Source organism: Rana temporaria, chromosome 6 (assembly GCF_905171775.1).
Source record: "Rana temporaria chromosome 6, aRanTem1.1, whole genome shotgun sequence".
Lineage (NCBI taxonomy): Eukaryota > Metazoa > Chordata > Amphibia > Anura > Ranidae > Rana > Rana temporaria.
In genome coordinates, this window is record NC_053494.1 from 146,145,643 (window position 1) to 146,164,415 (window position 18,773).

Genomic DNA, 18,773 nt, shown 5'->3' on the forward strand with positions numbered 1-18,773 from the left:
GGCAAGGATTAAATGTCTTTATGCATGTGCTTTTATTAAACAGCCCCCCTGCATGTACATGGGGACCCTCTGTAGGGTGAACACATGAGCAAAAGGAGAGGAGAGATGGAGCATATACTATCTGCATATCAAAAAATGTGACCTCTAAAATTATTAATTTTTTTTTTTTCTCCCTTTACTTCAGACTCCACCTTGTAGAGTTTTACTTAGAACGCTCAAGTTCTTTTGCCGGCCCTTTAGCGTCTCTAATTCGGTTTCGCATCATTAGTAAGGGTGAGATTTTTTCTTGCTCTTTTTTTTTTTCTTACTTTTTTATAGTATAATTTGTTATAATATAATTTTTATATATTTGTTTTTTTAAAAAGAGTACAGAATAATACTATCCTCTTTCTTCCCATTTTTGTTCCCATTCCCGGCCCACCCTCCCCAGGTTTTCCCTCTCACCACGCACAACCCCTTTATCTATTTCCTTCGGAATCTCAGATGTCGACCCTTAGATTTTCGACATAGTTCCATGACCTCTTAAAAGCTCTCCAATCGTCCCATTTCTTATTTTGACCCATATTGTTCCCTTCCATGTCTTCCCTTAAGTCTTCCATCGAGTATGTTTCTTCAACCGCATCAATCCATTCCCAGATCATAGGGCATTCTGTCTCTTGCCATTTTCTGGGGATTAGCCTCTTTGCCGCATTCAATAGGTGCGGCACCAGGGATTCTTTGTATTTTTTGATCCCTTCTTCCCCTCCGTGAAAGAGAATGACCCATGGATCCTTCTTTATTTTGTTTTTTGTGATTGCTTCTATGAGTTCCAAAATCTTCTCCCAGTATTTCTTTATTTTGGGACATTCCCACCATAGGTGAGCCATAGTTCCTGGAGTCTCACAGCCCCTCCAACAATGTGTTGATTGGCCCTCTTTGAATTTACTTAGTTTGTTCGGTGTTAAATACCATCTGGCGATGCATTTGTAATTCATTTCAGCGGTTTGACTATCTACCACGGAGGAGTGTATCAGTTTCAAAATTTTCTTTAGTTGGTTCCTATCGTGCTGTGTTCGAAGTTCCCTTTCCCATTTTTCAATGAATGGTGGAATCCCCTGCCCATCATTCTCCATCAAGATCCTGTACACCTTTGAGATTGTACCTTTTGAGGCCGCCGTTGCGCATAATTTTTCCATCTCGGTTAGCTGTTCACCTGACCTCAATGGGGTTGGTAGTTTATTAACAAACTGACTGAGCTGTTGATACCTCCATTCATTGATTTCCATCAAACTTTTTTTGTGTTTTAACTCTAATAGTGTTATCAGGTGCCCATCTTTGATAATATCCCTTAATTGTGCCGTGTCTTTCTTTATCCAATTACCCCCCACTTGTGTTTTCCCAGGTGCAAAATAATCGTTGTTTTTCAACGCTATAAGGGGTGAGTTGAAATCCTTCTCCATTTTTTTATAAACCGTGTCCCATATTTTAAGTGCATTTTTTGTAATCGTATGTGTTTTCGTGCCAAGTTCTCTAAATTGGGGGGGATTCCATATTATAGTTTCAAGCTTCACCTTTGATAGTGCATTCTCCAAACTAACCCACTTTTTTCTTTATTAGCCCTGGCCCACTCCACCACTCTCGACAATACTACCGCCTCATAATATTTTTTAATATCTGGTACCGCGAGTCCCCCCTTAGACTTTGGTTGTTTCAGAGTCTGTAAGGAAATTCTGTGTTTCTTATAGCTCCATATAAAATTCATGACCAATTTTTTGAGCATGTTGAGCATAGATCTGGGCAAGGCAATAGGGATCATTTGGAATTTATATACGATTTTGGGAAGTAGGACCATTTTATAGAAATTTATTCTTCCTATCCATGATATGGGTCTATTTTTTACCCTTTTTATTTCAGCCTTTATTTCATCCAAGAGAGGTATGTAGTTCGTTTCATATATTTTTTTTATTGTATTTGCTAGTCGAATTCCTAAATATTTTAGTTCCCTCACCCAAGGGAATTGGAAGACTGTTCTTAATAATCTTTCTTCTGTCCTATTTATATTTACATTTAATATTTCCGTTTTTGTGATATTTAATTTGAAGTTTGAAATTTCCCCATATTGCTTGCACAGCTTCAGCAGCATGGGGATTGATGTTATAGGGTTTACCAGGTAGAAGAGAACGTCATCTGCAAATGCTGATAACTTATGCTCCCCCTCCTCTGTTTTTACTCCCTCGATGTCCTGATTTTTACGGATCTTGGCCAGGAGTGGTTCGAGAGACAGTACAAACAGAAGAGGGGACAAGGGACATCCCTGTCTTGTCCCATTTTTCATTGTAAAGGACCCCGAGAGGCTGCCATTTACTTTTATCTTGGCCATTGGGGATCGATAGAGGGTCCTGATCCAGTCTAGCATCCTCCGTCCAAAACCCATTTTTTCCAAGGTTTGTATCATGAATCCCCAGTCTACCCTGTCGAACGCTTTTTCCGCGTCTATCGACAGGAGTAGACCTGGGGACCCATTTTCTTTTATTTTTTTAAGAATCAGGAGAGCTCTAACGTCGTTGTCTCTTCCCTCTCTTCCCTGGACAAAACCTGTCTGGTCTGGGTGAATCAGTTTTCCCATCTCCTGTTTGACTCTTTCTGCCAGTACTTTCGCGAACAACTTCGTATCGGCGTTCAGAAGAGAGATCGGTCTGTAACCGGGGCATCTTTTAATATCTTTGCCTTCTTTTGGTATGACTGTAATAATTGCCTCTAGGGCCTCTCTGCTCAGACCAAAGTCTCTTCCTAGGCCATTGAAATATCTGCAGAGCACTGGGAGGAGGATCTCCTTGCATTTTTTATAATATATATCCGTGAAGCCGTCTGGCCCTGGACTTTTGCCTGACGCACACCCTATCAAAGCTGTTTGAATTCCTTTTTCTGTAATTGGTCGATCCATCGTCAGCATGTCGTTTTGGTTCATTTTTGTCAGTTCGGCTTAATTTAAGAATTCTAAGGTCTTATTTTTTTTCTCCTCCTCTGATCGAGTTGTTTGTTCCACTGCGTAAAGCTTTTCATAATATATTTTACAGGTTTCAGCGATATCTTTTGTTGTATGTGCCTCCTGCCCATTCTCATTTTTGATCTTCTCTATACAATACCTTCTTTTCTTCTTCTGGACCATCCTGGCAAGATGTTTGTTTTATTTCCCCATTTGTATCTTTCCTTCGCGATGAGGTTGAATTCTCTTCTCGTTTCCTGGTCCATGAGTTCTTTAAGTTCATTTTGTTTATTCACCAAATCCTGGTATAGTTCCCGTTTCATTCCCGTTGTTTTATGTTTTTGTTCTAATTTGAATATCTCCGTGATTAATTCATCCTTTTTATGGCTTTTCTCTTTTTTTTTTCCTGGCTCCTTCCGATATTAGGGTCCCTCTGATTACAGCTTTGTGTGCGTCCCATAATGTTGCTGTCGAGATTCCCTCTATATCGTTTATCCTGAAATATTCTTCCAAGTCTTTTTTCACCCTTATTAAGCTGGTTTCCTCAGTCAACAACCCCTCGTTGAGTCTCCAGATCTGACTTGGCTTCTGATTTCCCGCTATTTTCAAGGATAAACTGATTGGGGCATGATCAGATACTGCGATTGCTTCAATTCTTGTTTCAACCACCATCTCCAGGATACTGTGGTCTACGAGGAGATAGTCAATCCGTGAATAACTTCCATGGACCGGTGAATAAAATGTGTAGTCTCTACATCCAGGATTAAAGATTCTCCAGACGTCGATCAGTTGACTTCTATGAAGGCTATATGTCCGTAGGTTGCTACTGCAGCTGTCCTCCCTTAGCGGAAGGGACAGCTCTTTCTTACCTCTCTCAGGCTTCCCGGCCCCTGTACCTCTGCATTGATCAGGTAGAGACAGGTAAAGACAGGGGGAAGTATCCGTCCGGATTCGGCGTGTGTTTCGTTGGGGTTTGGCGTGGTCCGTTGGTTTCGGCTTGCTCTCCTCCACGCTGCCTGGACGCTTACTATTCACGTTGAACCATCCCGCCTCTCACTGACTGCGCCGGCTATGGAAGGAATCCGGCATGGCTCGTGGTATGGGGGTCTCTCCGCATCTCTCTCCCTTCACACCCGAGCTGTCGGAGATCGAATTCCGCCGTCCCTGCCTAGCAATCCCCCGTACCTCCCTCCTAGAGGCGCGTCACGTCCTCACGTGCACGCCATCTATCTTGTGCTTCAAGAAGCTGACCTCTAAAATTATAAGGTCATGTGTGCTCGTCATCTGCCGGATATTTACAGCCACTTCACTCAAAAAAGCAACAAAGCAGGTATAATAGATTTCTCCCAAAAGTGGCCTTTCACCAATCCGTCCAGTCCAGTAGCAACCACAGAAAACCCTGTACATGCAAAGAATAAAGCACACTATGATACATTACCAAGCCAATTAAACATTTTGTCTCTTTATCCTAGTAAAGTTTGCTGTAAGTACATTACTTTAATAAAGCAGCACAATATGACCTGCTAAAGTATTATAGTGTGCTTTATTCTAGGCCTATATGGGATTTCCTGTGGTTGGTACTGGATTGGATGGAGTGGTGAAAGGCTACTTTTAGGAGAAAGCCATCATACCTGCATTGTTGATTTTTGAGTGAAGTGGCTGAAAATATCCGGCAGACGACAAGCACACATGACCTCATGATTTTATAAAGTCACTTTTTTTGGTAAGCAGATGGTATCTGCTCTGTCTTGGTGATGTTACACTGAGGTCGGTGCAAACAGCTTGCAGTGGATCTGCACAAGTTTATCACAGCACAATTTTATTGGACTTTTTATATGAAATGTTTTATGCATATTATTTATTGCACTAGCACTTTGGAATGTACATGTAATAATGGATTCTTGATATCTATCACATTGCACTTTATTGTGGTTCACACTTATATGACGGATGTTTTTTCTTTGTTTGTTTGAGCCCCATGGGGTCGGGGTGGTGGAAGGATTTGTGGGGGGCACCAAAATGCACCTTTGCCTATGCACACAAAAATCCTTGCACCGGCCCTGCATATACCCAGTAAAGTGAACAGCCTCAGATGAAACAAATCTCCCTATATAAGTTTTAAATGTACATCTGCTGTCTTCAGCTTTATATATTCTTTAGAAAGTGCAGATTGTGCTAGGATATTTTCTCTTCCTGGTAAGCACTACAGTGACGCCTGGGCAAACAACCAAGACAGCTGATTGGAGGAAAGGCACACACCCCCCTTCCTCATAGGTAGAGACTTTCAGTTCTGTTCGTTGAATCGTTCAGCACTCTGCTAATCTATTTAAAGCAGTGGTTCTCAACAATGCTAGTGCCGTGATACATTTTCCAAAGTTGTGGGGACCACTAACAGCAAAATTATTTTCGTAGCGTGGGGTTGTCAGCACCCAAGGCAGGCCAAGTAATTTGCGCCCCTAACCCACAGACATTTAGCGCTCCCTGGGTCCTTTCCACTCGTACAGTATGGTACATTTTTGGCTGTACCACTCTTTGTTCTTCTTTCTTTCCCTTTTATCTCTCTATATCCCAATTTCTTGTTTTTTTCTCCCCATCCCTCTCTAGCTTTTTTTCCCCTTTATATTATTCTTTCTCTCCCTTTTTTCTTTGTTCCTCGTCCTATTTTTCTCTCCTTTCCATGTATTCTCTATTTGTATTCCTTCTCTTACTGCTGGCAGGGAGTTGGGATCAGTGGCAGTGCTGGCAGGGAGTTGGGATCAGTGGCAGTGCTGGCAGGGAGTTGGGATCAGTGGCAGTGCTGGCAGGGAGTTGGGATCAGTGGCAGTGCTGGCAGGGAGTTGGGATCAGTGGCAGTGCTGGCAGGGAGTTGGGATCAGTGGCAGTGCTGGCAGGGAGTTGGGATCAGTGGCAGTGCTGGCAGGGAGTTGGGATCAGTGGCAGTGCTGGCAGGGAGTTGGGATCAGTGGCAGTGCTGGCAGGGAGTTGGGATCAGTGGCAGTGCTGGCAGGGAGTTGGGATCAGTGGCAGTGCTGGCAGGGAGTTGGGATCAGTGGCAGTGCTGGCAAAGAGTTGGGATCAGTGGCAGTGCTGGCAGGGAGTTCTGATCAGCCAACTTAGGTGCTCTTGATCAAGGTCATCTGCTGATCTGAGAACTGTAGTGGGGACTTTTAATGGCAACTATAATCACAGGTAGTGTTACTCACACAAAAAGGCTAGGAGAGTGGTGCGGGCTTCAGGAACAACCCAGGATTCGGTGACCCCTGGAAAATTCCCATTCGGCCCCTAGGTTGAGAACCACTGATTTGTCCTCCCCCAACACAACACTCAGCCTGCTTTTATCTCCTGTGTTGGAGAACTTGCCAGAAGTTAGTTATCAGGCTGATGGCAGAATGGGGCAGGAAACAGCCACGGGACATAGTGCTTTGAAGAGAGATAAGAAAACACTGCAGATATACAGTATGTGCCCAGCTCAAATTTCATGAAATCGGGTTTACATCCACTTTAAGCTACAATTACTTCAAAACTATACCAATTAACAGAGAGGAAATCACCTCCCTAATTGTGCATTAAAGCAAAAGTTCCCCTTTAACCACTTAAGGACAGAGCCTCTGAAATTTGGTGTTTACAAGTTAAAAACATTTTCTTTTGCTAGAAAATTACTTAGAACCCCCAAACATTATATATTTTTTCTAACACCCTAGAGAATAAAATGGCGGCCGTTGCAAGCCGTATTTGTGCAGCAGTCTTACAAGCGCACTTTTTTTGGAAAATTTAAAAATAAGACAACAGTAAAGTTAGCCCAATTTTTTTTTATATTGTGGAGGATGTTACGCCGAGTAAATTGATACCAAAAATGTCACGATTCAAAGTTGGCCCATTTTCAATGCCCTGGCTGAGGTAAGAAGGTTCTCACCCAAGATTTGACAGTACATGGCCCATTCATCATTCCTTTTATGCAGTGAAATTGTCCTGTCCCCATAGCAGAAACACACCCCCCCCCCCCCAAGCATAATGTTTCCACCTCCATTTTGACAGTGGGGATGGTGTTCTTGGGGTCATAGGCAGCATTCCTCCTCCTTCAAACACAGCAAGTTGAGTTGATACCACAGAGCTTGATTTTGGTCTCATCTGACCACAACACTTTCACCCAGTTCTCCTCTTAATCATTCAGATGTTCATTAACAAACTTCAGACGGCTGTACATGCTTTCTTGAGCAGGGGGACTTTGCAGGCGCTGAACGATTTCAGTCCTTCACAGTGTGTTACCAATTGTTTTCTTGGTGACTATGGTCCCAGCGGCCTTGAGATTATTGACAAGTTTCTCCCATGTAGTTCTGGGTGGATTCCTCACTGTACCCATGATCATTGAAACGACATGAGGTGAGATCTTGCATTGAGCCCCAGACCGAGAAAGATTCATCGTTATTTTGTGTTTACATTTGCGAATATTCGCACCAACTTTTGGCACCCTCTCACCAAGCTGCTTGGCGATGGTCTTGTAGCCTATTCCAGCCTTGTGTAGGTCTAAAATCTTGTCCCCGACATGCTAGAAAGCTTTTTGGTCTTGGCCATGGTGGAGAGATTGGAATCTGTATAGAAGACTCTTGGGAGCCAGAAATCTTGCTGATTAATGGGGGATCAAATATCTATTCCACTCATTAAAATGCAAATCAATGTATAACTTATTTGACGTAGATGAGAGATGTACCAGTGCCAGCAATCGATGTAATGCCCACCACAGTCAGAAATCGGTGACCATTAGTGATGCCAGTCAGTGCTGGCTTCCAATGCCACCCATTAATGCCCAGTGCCCATAAGTAGTGCCCACCAGTGCCGGCTATCAGGGCCCATTAGTGCCATCTATCAATGCCACCTATCAGTTTTTATCAGTGCCCATATGTGCTGAATATTAGTGCCTCCTCATCAGTGCAGCCTATTTTGCCCAACAGTGCCGCCTAACCAGCGCACGTCAGTGAAGGAGAAAAATTACTTATTTACTAAATTTACTGACAAAAACTAAGAAAAACATTTTTTTTCAACATTTGTTTTTTTCTTTTATTTGGGAAAATATAGGATTTTTCCTACAGGTTACCTGTAAAATTATTTCCTTGCAGTACATCACGGGACATAGAGCAGCTATAGTAATTACTATCTGGGTTATACTCCATCTATAGGTGAATGGATACTGGCACACCAAAAGACAAGAAGTCCCCCTCTATATAACCCCTCCCATACAGGAAGTATCGGTTTGTAGCAAAGCAATGAATATCACAGTAAAGAGGGAAGGGACCTCTGTGTCCCATGATGTACTCCAAGAAAAGGATTTTACAGGTAAGCACAATCCTATATTCTTTTTTTGTACATTATGGGACATAGAGTACCTATAGTAAATACTATCTGGGACGTCCCAAAGCACTCCTGCCGCCTTACATTTATCTGATAAAATTTTGTAAATGAATGCAGTGAAGACCAAGTAGCAGCCTTGCAAATCTGAGCCATAGAGGCTTAACGATGCACTGCCATTGAGGCACTTACACCCCTGGTAGAGTTCGCTCTCACCCAAAAAGGTGGAACATTCTTTCTTAGACCATAAGCCTGAATTATAACTTGGCAAATCCATTGCAAAATAGTTGATTTCGATGCTGCTTGCCCCTTCCTGGTCCCTTCTGGCAGCATAAAGAGTCAGTCTTCCGCACCTGAGCTGTCATCTTAAGATACACCTTGAAGGCTCTGACCACATCGAGAGAATGCAACAACCTTTCTTCCATAGAACGAGGTTCTGGGAAAAAAGGAGGCAAAGTGACATCTTGGTTCAGGTGAACACTGGACACCACCTTAGGCAGAAAAGCCAGATGAGACCGTATCACCACCCTGCCTTGATAAATAATTAATTAAGTCTCTTAACAGGAAAAAGCTGCCAACTCTGATACTCTCTTTGCCGAAGTCACTGCGACCAAAACAACTAATTTCCTAGTCAAAAGGATTAAAGGAATATGCAGAATAGGCTCAAAAGGCTGTCTTTGCAAAGCGGCCAAGACTAGATTAAAATCCCAAGAACATAAGGGAGGCCTAACAAGTGGATTTACACGAACTACCTCTTGTATAAAGGCCCAGACAAAAGAATGTGACACAATCGGTCCTCACACCAAGAAATATAGGACTTACAAATTCTATAATAAATAGCCCTCAAAGCTAATTTCCTTGCATTTATCATGGTGGTCACCACTGAGCCGGAAAGCCCTCGATCCTTCAAGTAGCCTCAATAGCCAAACCATTAAATTTAGCGAGTGTAAGGCAGGAGGGAATACTGGTCCTTGCGAGAGCAGGTCTGGCCGAAGTGGAAGGGACCACGGACCCCCCACTGCCAATCTTACAATCTCTGCGTACCAGGACCTTCTGGGTCTACTAAAATTACTGGCTTCCCTTCCTCCCTAAAGATGCGCAATAGCTGCGGGAAAAGCTGTTTTGGAGGGAAGGCATAAATAAGTGAAAACCGGTCCCAAGGAATCACTAATGCATTTGTTCCAAATGCGAGCGGATCCCTGGTCCTTGACACAAACCTGTCCAACTTCTTGTTGATCCTGGATGGCAATAGATCTGTCTGGGTTACCCAATCTCTGGCAAATGGTTGATAAAACTTCGAGATGCAGAGACCATTCCCCCGAGAACAACTGCTGGTGGCTCAAGTAGTCTGCCTGACTCCTGGTGCTCCCTTGGTGATTAATGTAAGCCACAGCTGTGGCATTGTTGGATTGGATCCTGACGAGACAACCCTGTAATCCGACAGTCCATGATACCAAAGCCAGCCGAGCTGCCCAAATCTCTAAGATATTGATGGGCAGGGCCTTCTCGATTTCTGACCACTTCGCTTGGACAGTGTATTCCTCTATAACTGCACCCAGCCCAGGAGGCTTCCAAGCTGCTGGTGGGAAGGGTTTGCCCCTCTGCAAATTTCCAGCTATCAACCACCAATTGAGACACTTTGGGGCAGGTACTGATAATCTAAAGCTTGAATCTTCTTGTTCCAAGTGGACAGAAAGATGTTCTGCAAAGGCCTTGAGTGAAACTGGGAGTAGGGAACTGCTTCGAACAAGTCTAGCCATCTCATACCTGGGCGAATAGAAAGACCCTTTTTTTCCTTGACCACCCGAACAAGATCATTTATGGCACCGATCTTTGTCTAATGCAAAAATATTTTTTCTTGGATTGTGTCTGTTCTGCTTCGCGTTATTGAACTGTTGTATTACACTGTCAGACAGCTTAACAATAATTCAGAAGTCAAGAAACGTGAGACATCAGATCTGTATGTATTCTTTTTCTGAATAACTTTGTAAAACTACAACATAAACATAAACAAAACATATGTGTCAGTACACTAAACATTACACAGCAGCCTCAGTCCATCAGTAAGAGAACTCACAGAAAATTCCATCATTAGTCCAGGAATATATTGAGAGCTCCTTTGCATGAGTCTGCCTAGATCCAAGAGCAGTCATGAAATGGAGGAAATACAGTTCCAGGTTAAAGGTTACTACCGCTTACTCTGAGGAAAAATACAACTTCCTGTAAGCTCTGTCAAAATAATAACTAACTCACATTGCACATATTTACTATGAACAATATGGGCAGAACAGTGTCTATAATCAGATCCAAGTACTCCAGCCTTTGTACTGGCCGTAAGGCTGACTTCTCTAGGTTGAGAACCCAACCCAAGTGTTCCAAGTACTGAACCGTGCTGGACACATTCTGATTTAGTCCTGCAGCCGACTAATCCACAAGCAATAGGTCGTCTACGTATACCATAATCGCAATACCCTGGACCCTTAGCCTTGCTAATACTGGGGCTAGAATCTCCATTCTGAACCTTAGGCACTTCAATAAGGTCCTACATGTTAAAAAGTTCATATGGAATCTGTAAAGTCAGTGGTTGCTTTCTTCATCCATGGAACTCCACGGCCTTGGTGGACATCAAGGATACTTGCAGCCAACATATCAAACAATTTTTTTCATTCTGCGTCTCTGCCCTTTGGCCTAGGCACGGCATTGCAGGTGTTCACCTGACGCAGGTTTTGGCATTTCTGTCAGGGGGAAACCCATTATAGGGTATCTGAACGTTCTACTCTTGAGGGAGCATTCAAGAGAAGGCCTCTGCTGCTTCCTCTCTATCCTTCTGTAGCCTACTGTGAGCGTGAGACTCTGTGGGCCGCGACCTGGAGCCAGTTGCAGCATAGTCCATCCTCACCACTAGAGGCTCTGGTAAACACCTGCTGGCTCTTAGACTCCGCACCCTGGGGAATCTTAGGCTCTAGCTCCCTGTGGGATCTGTGTTGGTGCTCCAGTGGACCTGCCTTCCTTAACCACCTAGAGTTCCATCCGCAGCAGTCAGCCGTAGTGTCCACTACCTTAGTGGTGCACTCCTGACCCCAATGGTGTGCATCTGTCACCTAGCCTTAGGTGACCTGAAAAGGCCTGGTCTTCAAGTGGTTAAGATTATTTGAATATATCTCAAAATGATACTTTAATGTTTCTTTGTAAAAGAAAGAACGGCACGATACAACACCCAATCTATGGAAAACAAAGGGTTAGTTATGGAATGATAACAAAGTGAATCATATTTCAAAAAGGTATAATCATGGCCAATTTAAAGAGCGTAGCTGTGCTTCACTGTAGATTTTAACCTATTTAGACTGTGACACTGCGTTCTGGAGACATATAAATACATAATTTTAATATGTGCACAAATTGATTTTGACATGGCTTAATAAACTTAAATTCTACCTCCTTTCTGTGCTGGCAGACGTGTTGGCTGCTCAAAGTACAAGCTGGCAGAGCATATGCTACAATTTATTGCAAAAAAATATTAGGGAAAATAATATAGTTTCATCCAATAATATTGTTTCATCCAGAGCAGAAAAAAGCTGGCTATTGGTGGAGAACACTTGGCTCTGAATGGCACATCGCATATAGCTGTGGCATACCATTTCTAAACGGGTACAGATAGAACAAATATGGAGCTCACAGCTTTAATGGTGCAGTAAATGCCAAGTTAACCACAAAATCAAGACAAGATGCAAAACAATTCACATATTTTCACAATTCACATATATCATGGGCTATGAATCAATGACTGGCTAATATTTCAAACTTCCTGCCTACAGTAAAGGGATAAAGAAAAAAAAAAAAATAGAAAACCAGCTAAATACATATATATGACAGCAGGTTTACCTGCCAATGAATTAAAATGTATAACAGTATACATTTTCTGTTCCCTCAAAATAACAACAGACAGCCACTAAATGTCTAAACTGCTATTAACAAAAGTAAGTACACCCCTAAGTGAAAAATATCCAAATCGGGCCCAATTAGCCATTTTCCCTCCCCGATATCATGCGACTCGTTAGTGTTACAAGGTCTCAGGTGTAAATGGGGAGCAGGTGTGTTAAATTTGGTGTTATCACTCTCTCTTACTCATACCGGTCACTGGAAGTTCAACATACCACCTCACAGTTACACAGCATGTGAGGTTGAAAAAAGACACTCCATTAAGTCCAACCTATGTGTGTGATTTTATGTCAGTATTACATTATATATCGCTGGTCGTTCAGATGCCTAATAGTTTTTTAAATGATTGATGCTCTCAGCTGAAACCACTGTCTGTGGAAGGGAATTCCACATCCTTATCGCTCTTACAGCAAAGAACTCTATACGCAGTTTAAGGTTAAACCACTTTTCTTATTTTAGTGAATGACCACGTGTCTTATTAAATTCCCTAACGTGGAAAAGTTTTATCCCTATTGTGGGGTCACCAGTATGGTATTTGTACATTGAAATCATATCCCCTCTCAAGCGTCTCTTCTCCAGAGAGAACAAGTTCAGTGCTCATAAATAAGGTCCTCCAGTCCCATTACTACTTGTGTTGCCCTTCTCTGGGCTCTCTCCAGTTCCACTACATCCTTCCTGAGGACTGGAGCCCAGAACTGGGCAGCATACTCCAGGTGAGGCTAGAGCAGAGTTTTGTAGAGTGAGAGAATCATTGTTTTATGTCGGGAATTAATCCCCTTTTTAATGCATGCCAATATTCTGTTTGCTTTGCTTGCAGCAGCTTGGCTTTGCTGAGCCTGTCATCTACGAGAATCCAAGGTCCTTTTCCATCCTAAATTCCCCCAGAGGTTCTCCCCCTAGTGAGTAGATTGCTTCCAAGTATTTGCCACCCAAATGCATTATTTAAATTTTTCTGCATTAAATCTCATTTGACATGTAGTTGCCTACCCCATTAATTTGTTCAGATCTTCTTGCAAGGTTTCCACATCCTGCGGAGAAGTTATTGCCCTGCTTAGCTTGGTATCATCCACAAATACAGATATTGAGCTGTTCATCCCATTCTCCAGGTCATTTATGAAAAAATAGGATTGATCTCAGGACAGAACCTTTAGGGACCCGACTTTCCACCCGGACCATTCCAAGTACTCCCCATTTATCACTACCCCCTGAACTTGTCCCTGTAGCCGGTTTTCAATCCATGCACTCACCATATGGTCCATGCAAACGGGCCTTAATTTGTACAGTAATGGCAAGGAACTCTGAGGATCTGAAAAAAAAAAAAAAATTGCTATACATAAAGATGGCATAGGCCAGGGATCTTCAAACTACGGCCCTCCAGCTGTTGCGGAACTACAAGTCCCATGAGGCATTGTAAAATTCTGACATTCACAGACATGACTAGGCATGATGGGAATTGTAGTTCCTGAACAACTGGAGGGCCATAGTTTGAGGACCCCTGGCCTAGGCTATAAGTAGATTGCCAAGACTATGAAACAAAGCTGTAGCACAGTGGCCAAGGCCATACAGTTTTATTGCCGCAGGTTGGCTCGGCAAAAGTCGACGTTGCCTTACTTCGCTTCCCATTGTGGCCACTAGGGGCGCCCGCCGCCAGAGCCGAACCGAGTGCCCGGCGAGCGCGATGACCGCCGGGCACCAACGATCGCTCTTGACAAAGCAAGAACCAGATCTGTGTGTGTAAACACACAGATCCTGATTCTTTCATGGGAGAAATGACTGATCGTGTGTTCATACAAAGTATGAACAGCGATCTGTCATTTCCCCTAGTAAGTCCCATCCCCCTTCAGTTGTAACACAGAGAGGGCACACAGTTAACCCTTTATTGCCCCTAGTGTTAACCCCTTCCCTGCCAGTGACATTTTTACAGTAATCAGTGCATTTTTATAGCACTGATCGTCCGCCATAATGTCACAGTCCCGATAAAAATTGCAGAACGCCATCATTACTAGTAAAAAAAAAAAAATAAAATAATAATATGCCATAAAACTACCCCCTATTTTGTAGACGCCATAACTTTTGCGCAAACCAATCAATATACGCTTATTGCAATTTTTTTTACCAAAAATATGTAGAAGAATACATATCGGCCTAAACTGAGGGAAAATCAATTTTGGAAAAAAAATTGGGATATTTATTATAGCAAAAAGTAACAAATATTGCTTTTCTTTCAAAATTGTCGCTCTTTGTTTATAGCGCAAAAAATAAAAACCGCAGAGGTGATCAAATACCACCAAAAAAAAGCTCTATTTGTCAGAAGAAAAAAAGGACGTAAATTTGGATTGGGCAGCAACGCAGTGCCGAATCGCAAAAAGTGCTCTGGTCAGGAAGGTAGTAAATCCTTCTGGGGGTGAAGTAGTTAACCGGACAGGTTCCACTCAGATCAGGCCTCGCCATGGCAGACCAAAGAAGTTGAGTGCACATGCTCAGCGTCATAGCCAGAGGTTGTTGAGTTGAGAGGTATCGTGATATAGCGCGGTCTTACCCCGATGGGAAATAGACGTATGAGTGCTGCCAGCATCGCTGCAGAGGTTGAAGGGGTGGAGGTTCAGCCTGCCAGTGCTCAGACCTTACTCATACAGCGTGCACTGCATCAAATTGGTCTTGCATTGGTCCCAGAAGGAAGCCTCTTCCAAAGATGATGCACAAGAAAACCTGCAAACAGTTTGCTGAAGACAAGCAGACTAAGGACATGGATTACTGGAACCATGTCCTGTGGTCTGATGAGACCAAGATAAACTTATTTGGTTCAGATGGTGTCAAGCGTGTGTGGCAGTAACAAGGTGAAGAGTACAAAGATAAGTGTGTCTTGCCTACAGTCAAGCGTGGTGGGAGTGTCATGGTCTGGGGCTGCACAAGTGCTGCCGGCACTAGGGAGCTACAGTTCATTGAGGTAACCATTAATGCCAACATGTACTGTGACATACTGAAGTAGAGCATGATCCTCTCCTAAGCCTAGGCTTATAACATCATGCACAGTTCTCTTTCTCACACTTGTGAGAGTTTGCCAGGAACAGAGGGGGGATGAGTCCTAAGAGGGCCAATCAGAGCTGCAGGGCTGCGTAAATCTAGGAAGTAAGCAGACAACAGCTTCAGCTGCCCACAGCTAAAATGGATGCAGCTAAACTTAGTGGAGGGAGATTTCTGCAGCATATTTTTCAGCAACTCAAAAGTACTAAAGGCAGAAAAAGAAACAAGATAGCCATGACAACTAGCAATTTCAAAAACAGAACTAAGAATTGGCAACTGATGTGCATCTCTCACCTGTAGCGCTTTGGAAATGCACCTTTACCATCTGGGTAAAAAAAAAATCAACTAGTTAAACCATCCAATATCTACAGAAAGAGACTGGAACAAGAATAATTGTCTAAAAGAACCAAGATGGACATGTTAGGAATTACAACTACTTAAATCGAGCAGCTTGCAGCTTCATGCCAATAGTCTAAATAGTTTGCTGCTGCATTTTGAACATTAGCGACAAAGCATATAATTTATGGGACATACACTTCAGTGGGAGCAGCTGTAGAATCTGGAGGAACAGTGGTTCATTTTTAAGCATCAATTTTTTCCAAACTACTCAATAAATTACGTATTTAATGTTTTACATGAAGAGCCATCTGGTAAGGGGTCACTGGAAAACCCACACTAAAAAAGCGCAGACATATAAAATACTGAATTGCACAGCACACTTATTTTTGCGTACTGTGCAATACATTTTAGTTTGGAACAAGCACAGGGTGATATGTGTGATGATTATTAATATGCAACACCATGTGTATAATACTGATAAATAACTATAACATGCCATATGCTTTGAAATCTAATGTAAGTGGATTCTGAAAAACATCTTCTTATAATTTTGCTAGCTATGGATAGTTCAAGACATGATGACATATGAGCAGGAATAATTTCCACAAATGCATCTTTTTTTTTTTTTTCTAAATCACATTTTATTAAATTGCATGCTTGGAGACATTTTGGAACTAGAAAGGGAGAGTGTTTGGAAACGACTGGATGTTCACTTCTCAGAGCCGGTTCACACAGGGGCGACCTGTCAGGCAACTCCGCCACCTGACAAGTCGCAGTCCGCAGTAGTCAATGGAACCGCTCTAATAGGAGCGACGCAAGTTCCTGTACGACTTTGGGGGGGACTTGCATGGACTTCAATGCAGAAGTAATTTTGCAAGTTGCCTCTCAAGTCGCCTTGAGATCGCCTTGCTGAGTCGCCCCCAAAGTCGTGCTGCTTGTGTGTGAACCGGCTCTCACTGCAGATGTTTGAAAGATTGTGGTCAGAGCTTTTGGACCTTTGACTTTTATTGCTCCCCTTTTTGAGTAGATGGGGGCTTTTTTCCCTCTGGTCTTTCCCCCTTCCCTTCTCTCACCCGGTGGTGTCCTTGTTCCCTTCTCTCTTCCCTGGGAACCTTTCCCAGTGTTGGGGTGATTTTTTAGGCCTTTTTTCTTCCATGTGCATGATGTGAGATCAGAGTTCCTGAAGAAGCTTAACTGTGAAACGCGTTGAACTGAACCAATCCCAGTATATGAGCTAGGTATATGATTGCTATGCCACATGAATGAAGTCTGAGTGAGATATTGGAGTTGGTACACAGATGCATGATGAACGTATAGTGATGTATAGCATGCAACATTGTACAATTAATGGATACTTTATGTGTCTTGATTTTATAATTACATTTTTTTGCATTGAATAAAAAAGCAATTTGTTTAAACTTATAACAAGTTCTCATTGAGGGTATGTGCCTTAAAATCTTTTGACATGCATTTAGTTTAAGGGTTTTATAATTAAGGGTACATGAAGTCAGATGTTTTTGGAACAAGATGGACAAGGCCAAAACCTGTCAATTAAAGGGTATTTAAGGCTAATTTCTGGTCAAATACCAATTGTAAAAATAAAAAAAACAAAAGCACCAAGAGAATTTTTTAAGTTACTAAGCCAGTATATAGTACGTTTTTTTTTTTTAAATATACAATGTTAAAAGCTAAATAAATACAGCACCATAATGTTGAAATATCGTCTAGAACTAATCCAAAAGGCATACTGCACCCCCAATGTTTTTATTTAATATTACCAGCACTGAAAATCTAATGGCAATGGTAAACACTATGTGCACTATAGAAATATCACACCAAGGGTGGGATTGTCCCTCCAACATGTTTCCTGGAATCGTGTTCCGCTACTTCAGGTGTGAGGATGAGATGTACAGTATTAATCTTAAGGGACATGCAGAGGTGCTAGAAACCACACCCATCACATGTCTAGCGGGAGAGAGTTCAGAGCGTTCACATCTGTTAAGAGGAGAGGTCCTAATAATGTCATGATATAAGCGGCCTGACCTTACTATCTAAATATTGCTGGAGGTCAGAAAGCTATTGCACCCCCCCACCATGTTGAAATATCTATACACTGAGGTCAAGCACTCAACAGAGATGATATAATTTTAGGTTAAACTCTACAGGCCAAGGGGGGAGGCAACAAGAAGCTTAACATGTGAATGCAGCATCTGATGTAAATAGGCAACGAATGTGTCACACAGTTCAAAGTAGCCAGCAAACAACAATCACAAAATGCAGGTCAGCGCCCAAAGAGAGAACCCTTCTTAACTGGAAAAGGTAGCCAACCCCGATGTCCCCATGGTGTTGCAGTTATTACATCAATAGTATACCAAATGACCGACCGCAACCTGCAATATTTGTTTGGAGGCCAATTTGAACTGTATGACACATACTTTGTATGTTTATAGTAGATGCTGCATTCACATTTTAAAGCTTCTTTTTGCCTCTTGGCAAGTGGAGTTTATAACAAACATTATCCCTGTTAACTGCTAGCCCTCAAGTGCCATTATACCCAAAATCAAACATTTATTGTATTGCAGTTTACCAGTGTTTATACGGTATGTATTCCTTTTCTATTTTAGGCTTGCTTTCTTCAATTTTCATCTGGTGGTCAGATGTCTGTTTTTCAAAAGAACAAGCTGCCCTGCAGATGTGATCAGTTACAGGGATGAGACAACCCATTTACCACTGACAGGGGTGCTCACAATGATCAGTGTTTATGTAAAATCTATACTAAAAATAATTTTTTTTTTTGCTGTAACTGCTTATAAAGTATTCACTGGAGTTTGGCTTTAATTTACTTAAATCTGACAGCACATTTAACATTCCCCTCTCCCCAAAGGGGGAAATTCCAAATCATTCAATGCCAGTACTAGAGGATCCTTAGTCCTGGTCACTAACAAAACTCTAGGGTGTTCATGGGAGTTTGGCTTCACTAAGTGACCATTTTCCCTGAACTGTGAGTTTGGAAGCCTCCTCTCCACCTATAGCATTTGTAATGTGGTTTCATTGTGTTTATGAAGCACTGAAAAAGCATCAAGCATGCTTGATAACTGCCAATGAAAGTATTGCCTTTTTAGTGGGAAGTGCTGTAATGATGATTTACTTTGAGGCATGGTTA

The 18,773-nt window shown here is 42.3% G+C and overlaps 1 protein-coding gene across 5 annotated transcripts in view; it reads right to left on the reverse strand.

Annotated features, from left to right (window-relative positions):
• The window catches only part of UBE2F (ubiquitin conjugating enzyme E2 F (putative)), a 305,259-nt gene that overhangs the window by 135,538 nt on the left and 150,948 nt on the right, over window positions 1-18,773 (reverse strand). For 4 of the 5 annotated variants that reach the window (XM_040357503.1, XM_040357502.1, XM_040357501.1 and 1 more), the window contains exons 6-7: window positions 15,566-15,596; window positions 13,495-13,553 (exon numbers count right to left, since the gene is read on the reverse strand). The exons of the other annotated variant lie outside the window; for it this stretch is intronic. In XM_040357503.1, coding sequence (XP_040213437.1) covers window positions 13,495-13,553; window positions 15,566-15,596 — 90 coding nt within the window. The remainder of the gene's footprint in view (window positions 1-13,494; window positions 13,554-15,565; window positions 15,597-18,773) is intronic. 5 annotated transcript variants of the gene reach the window in all.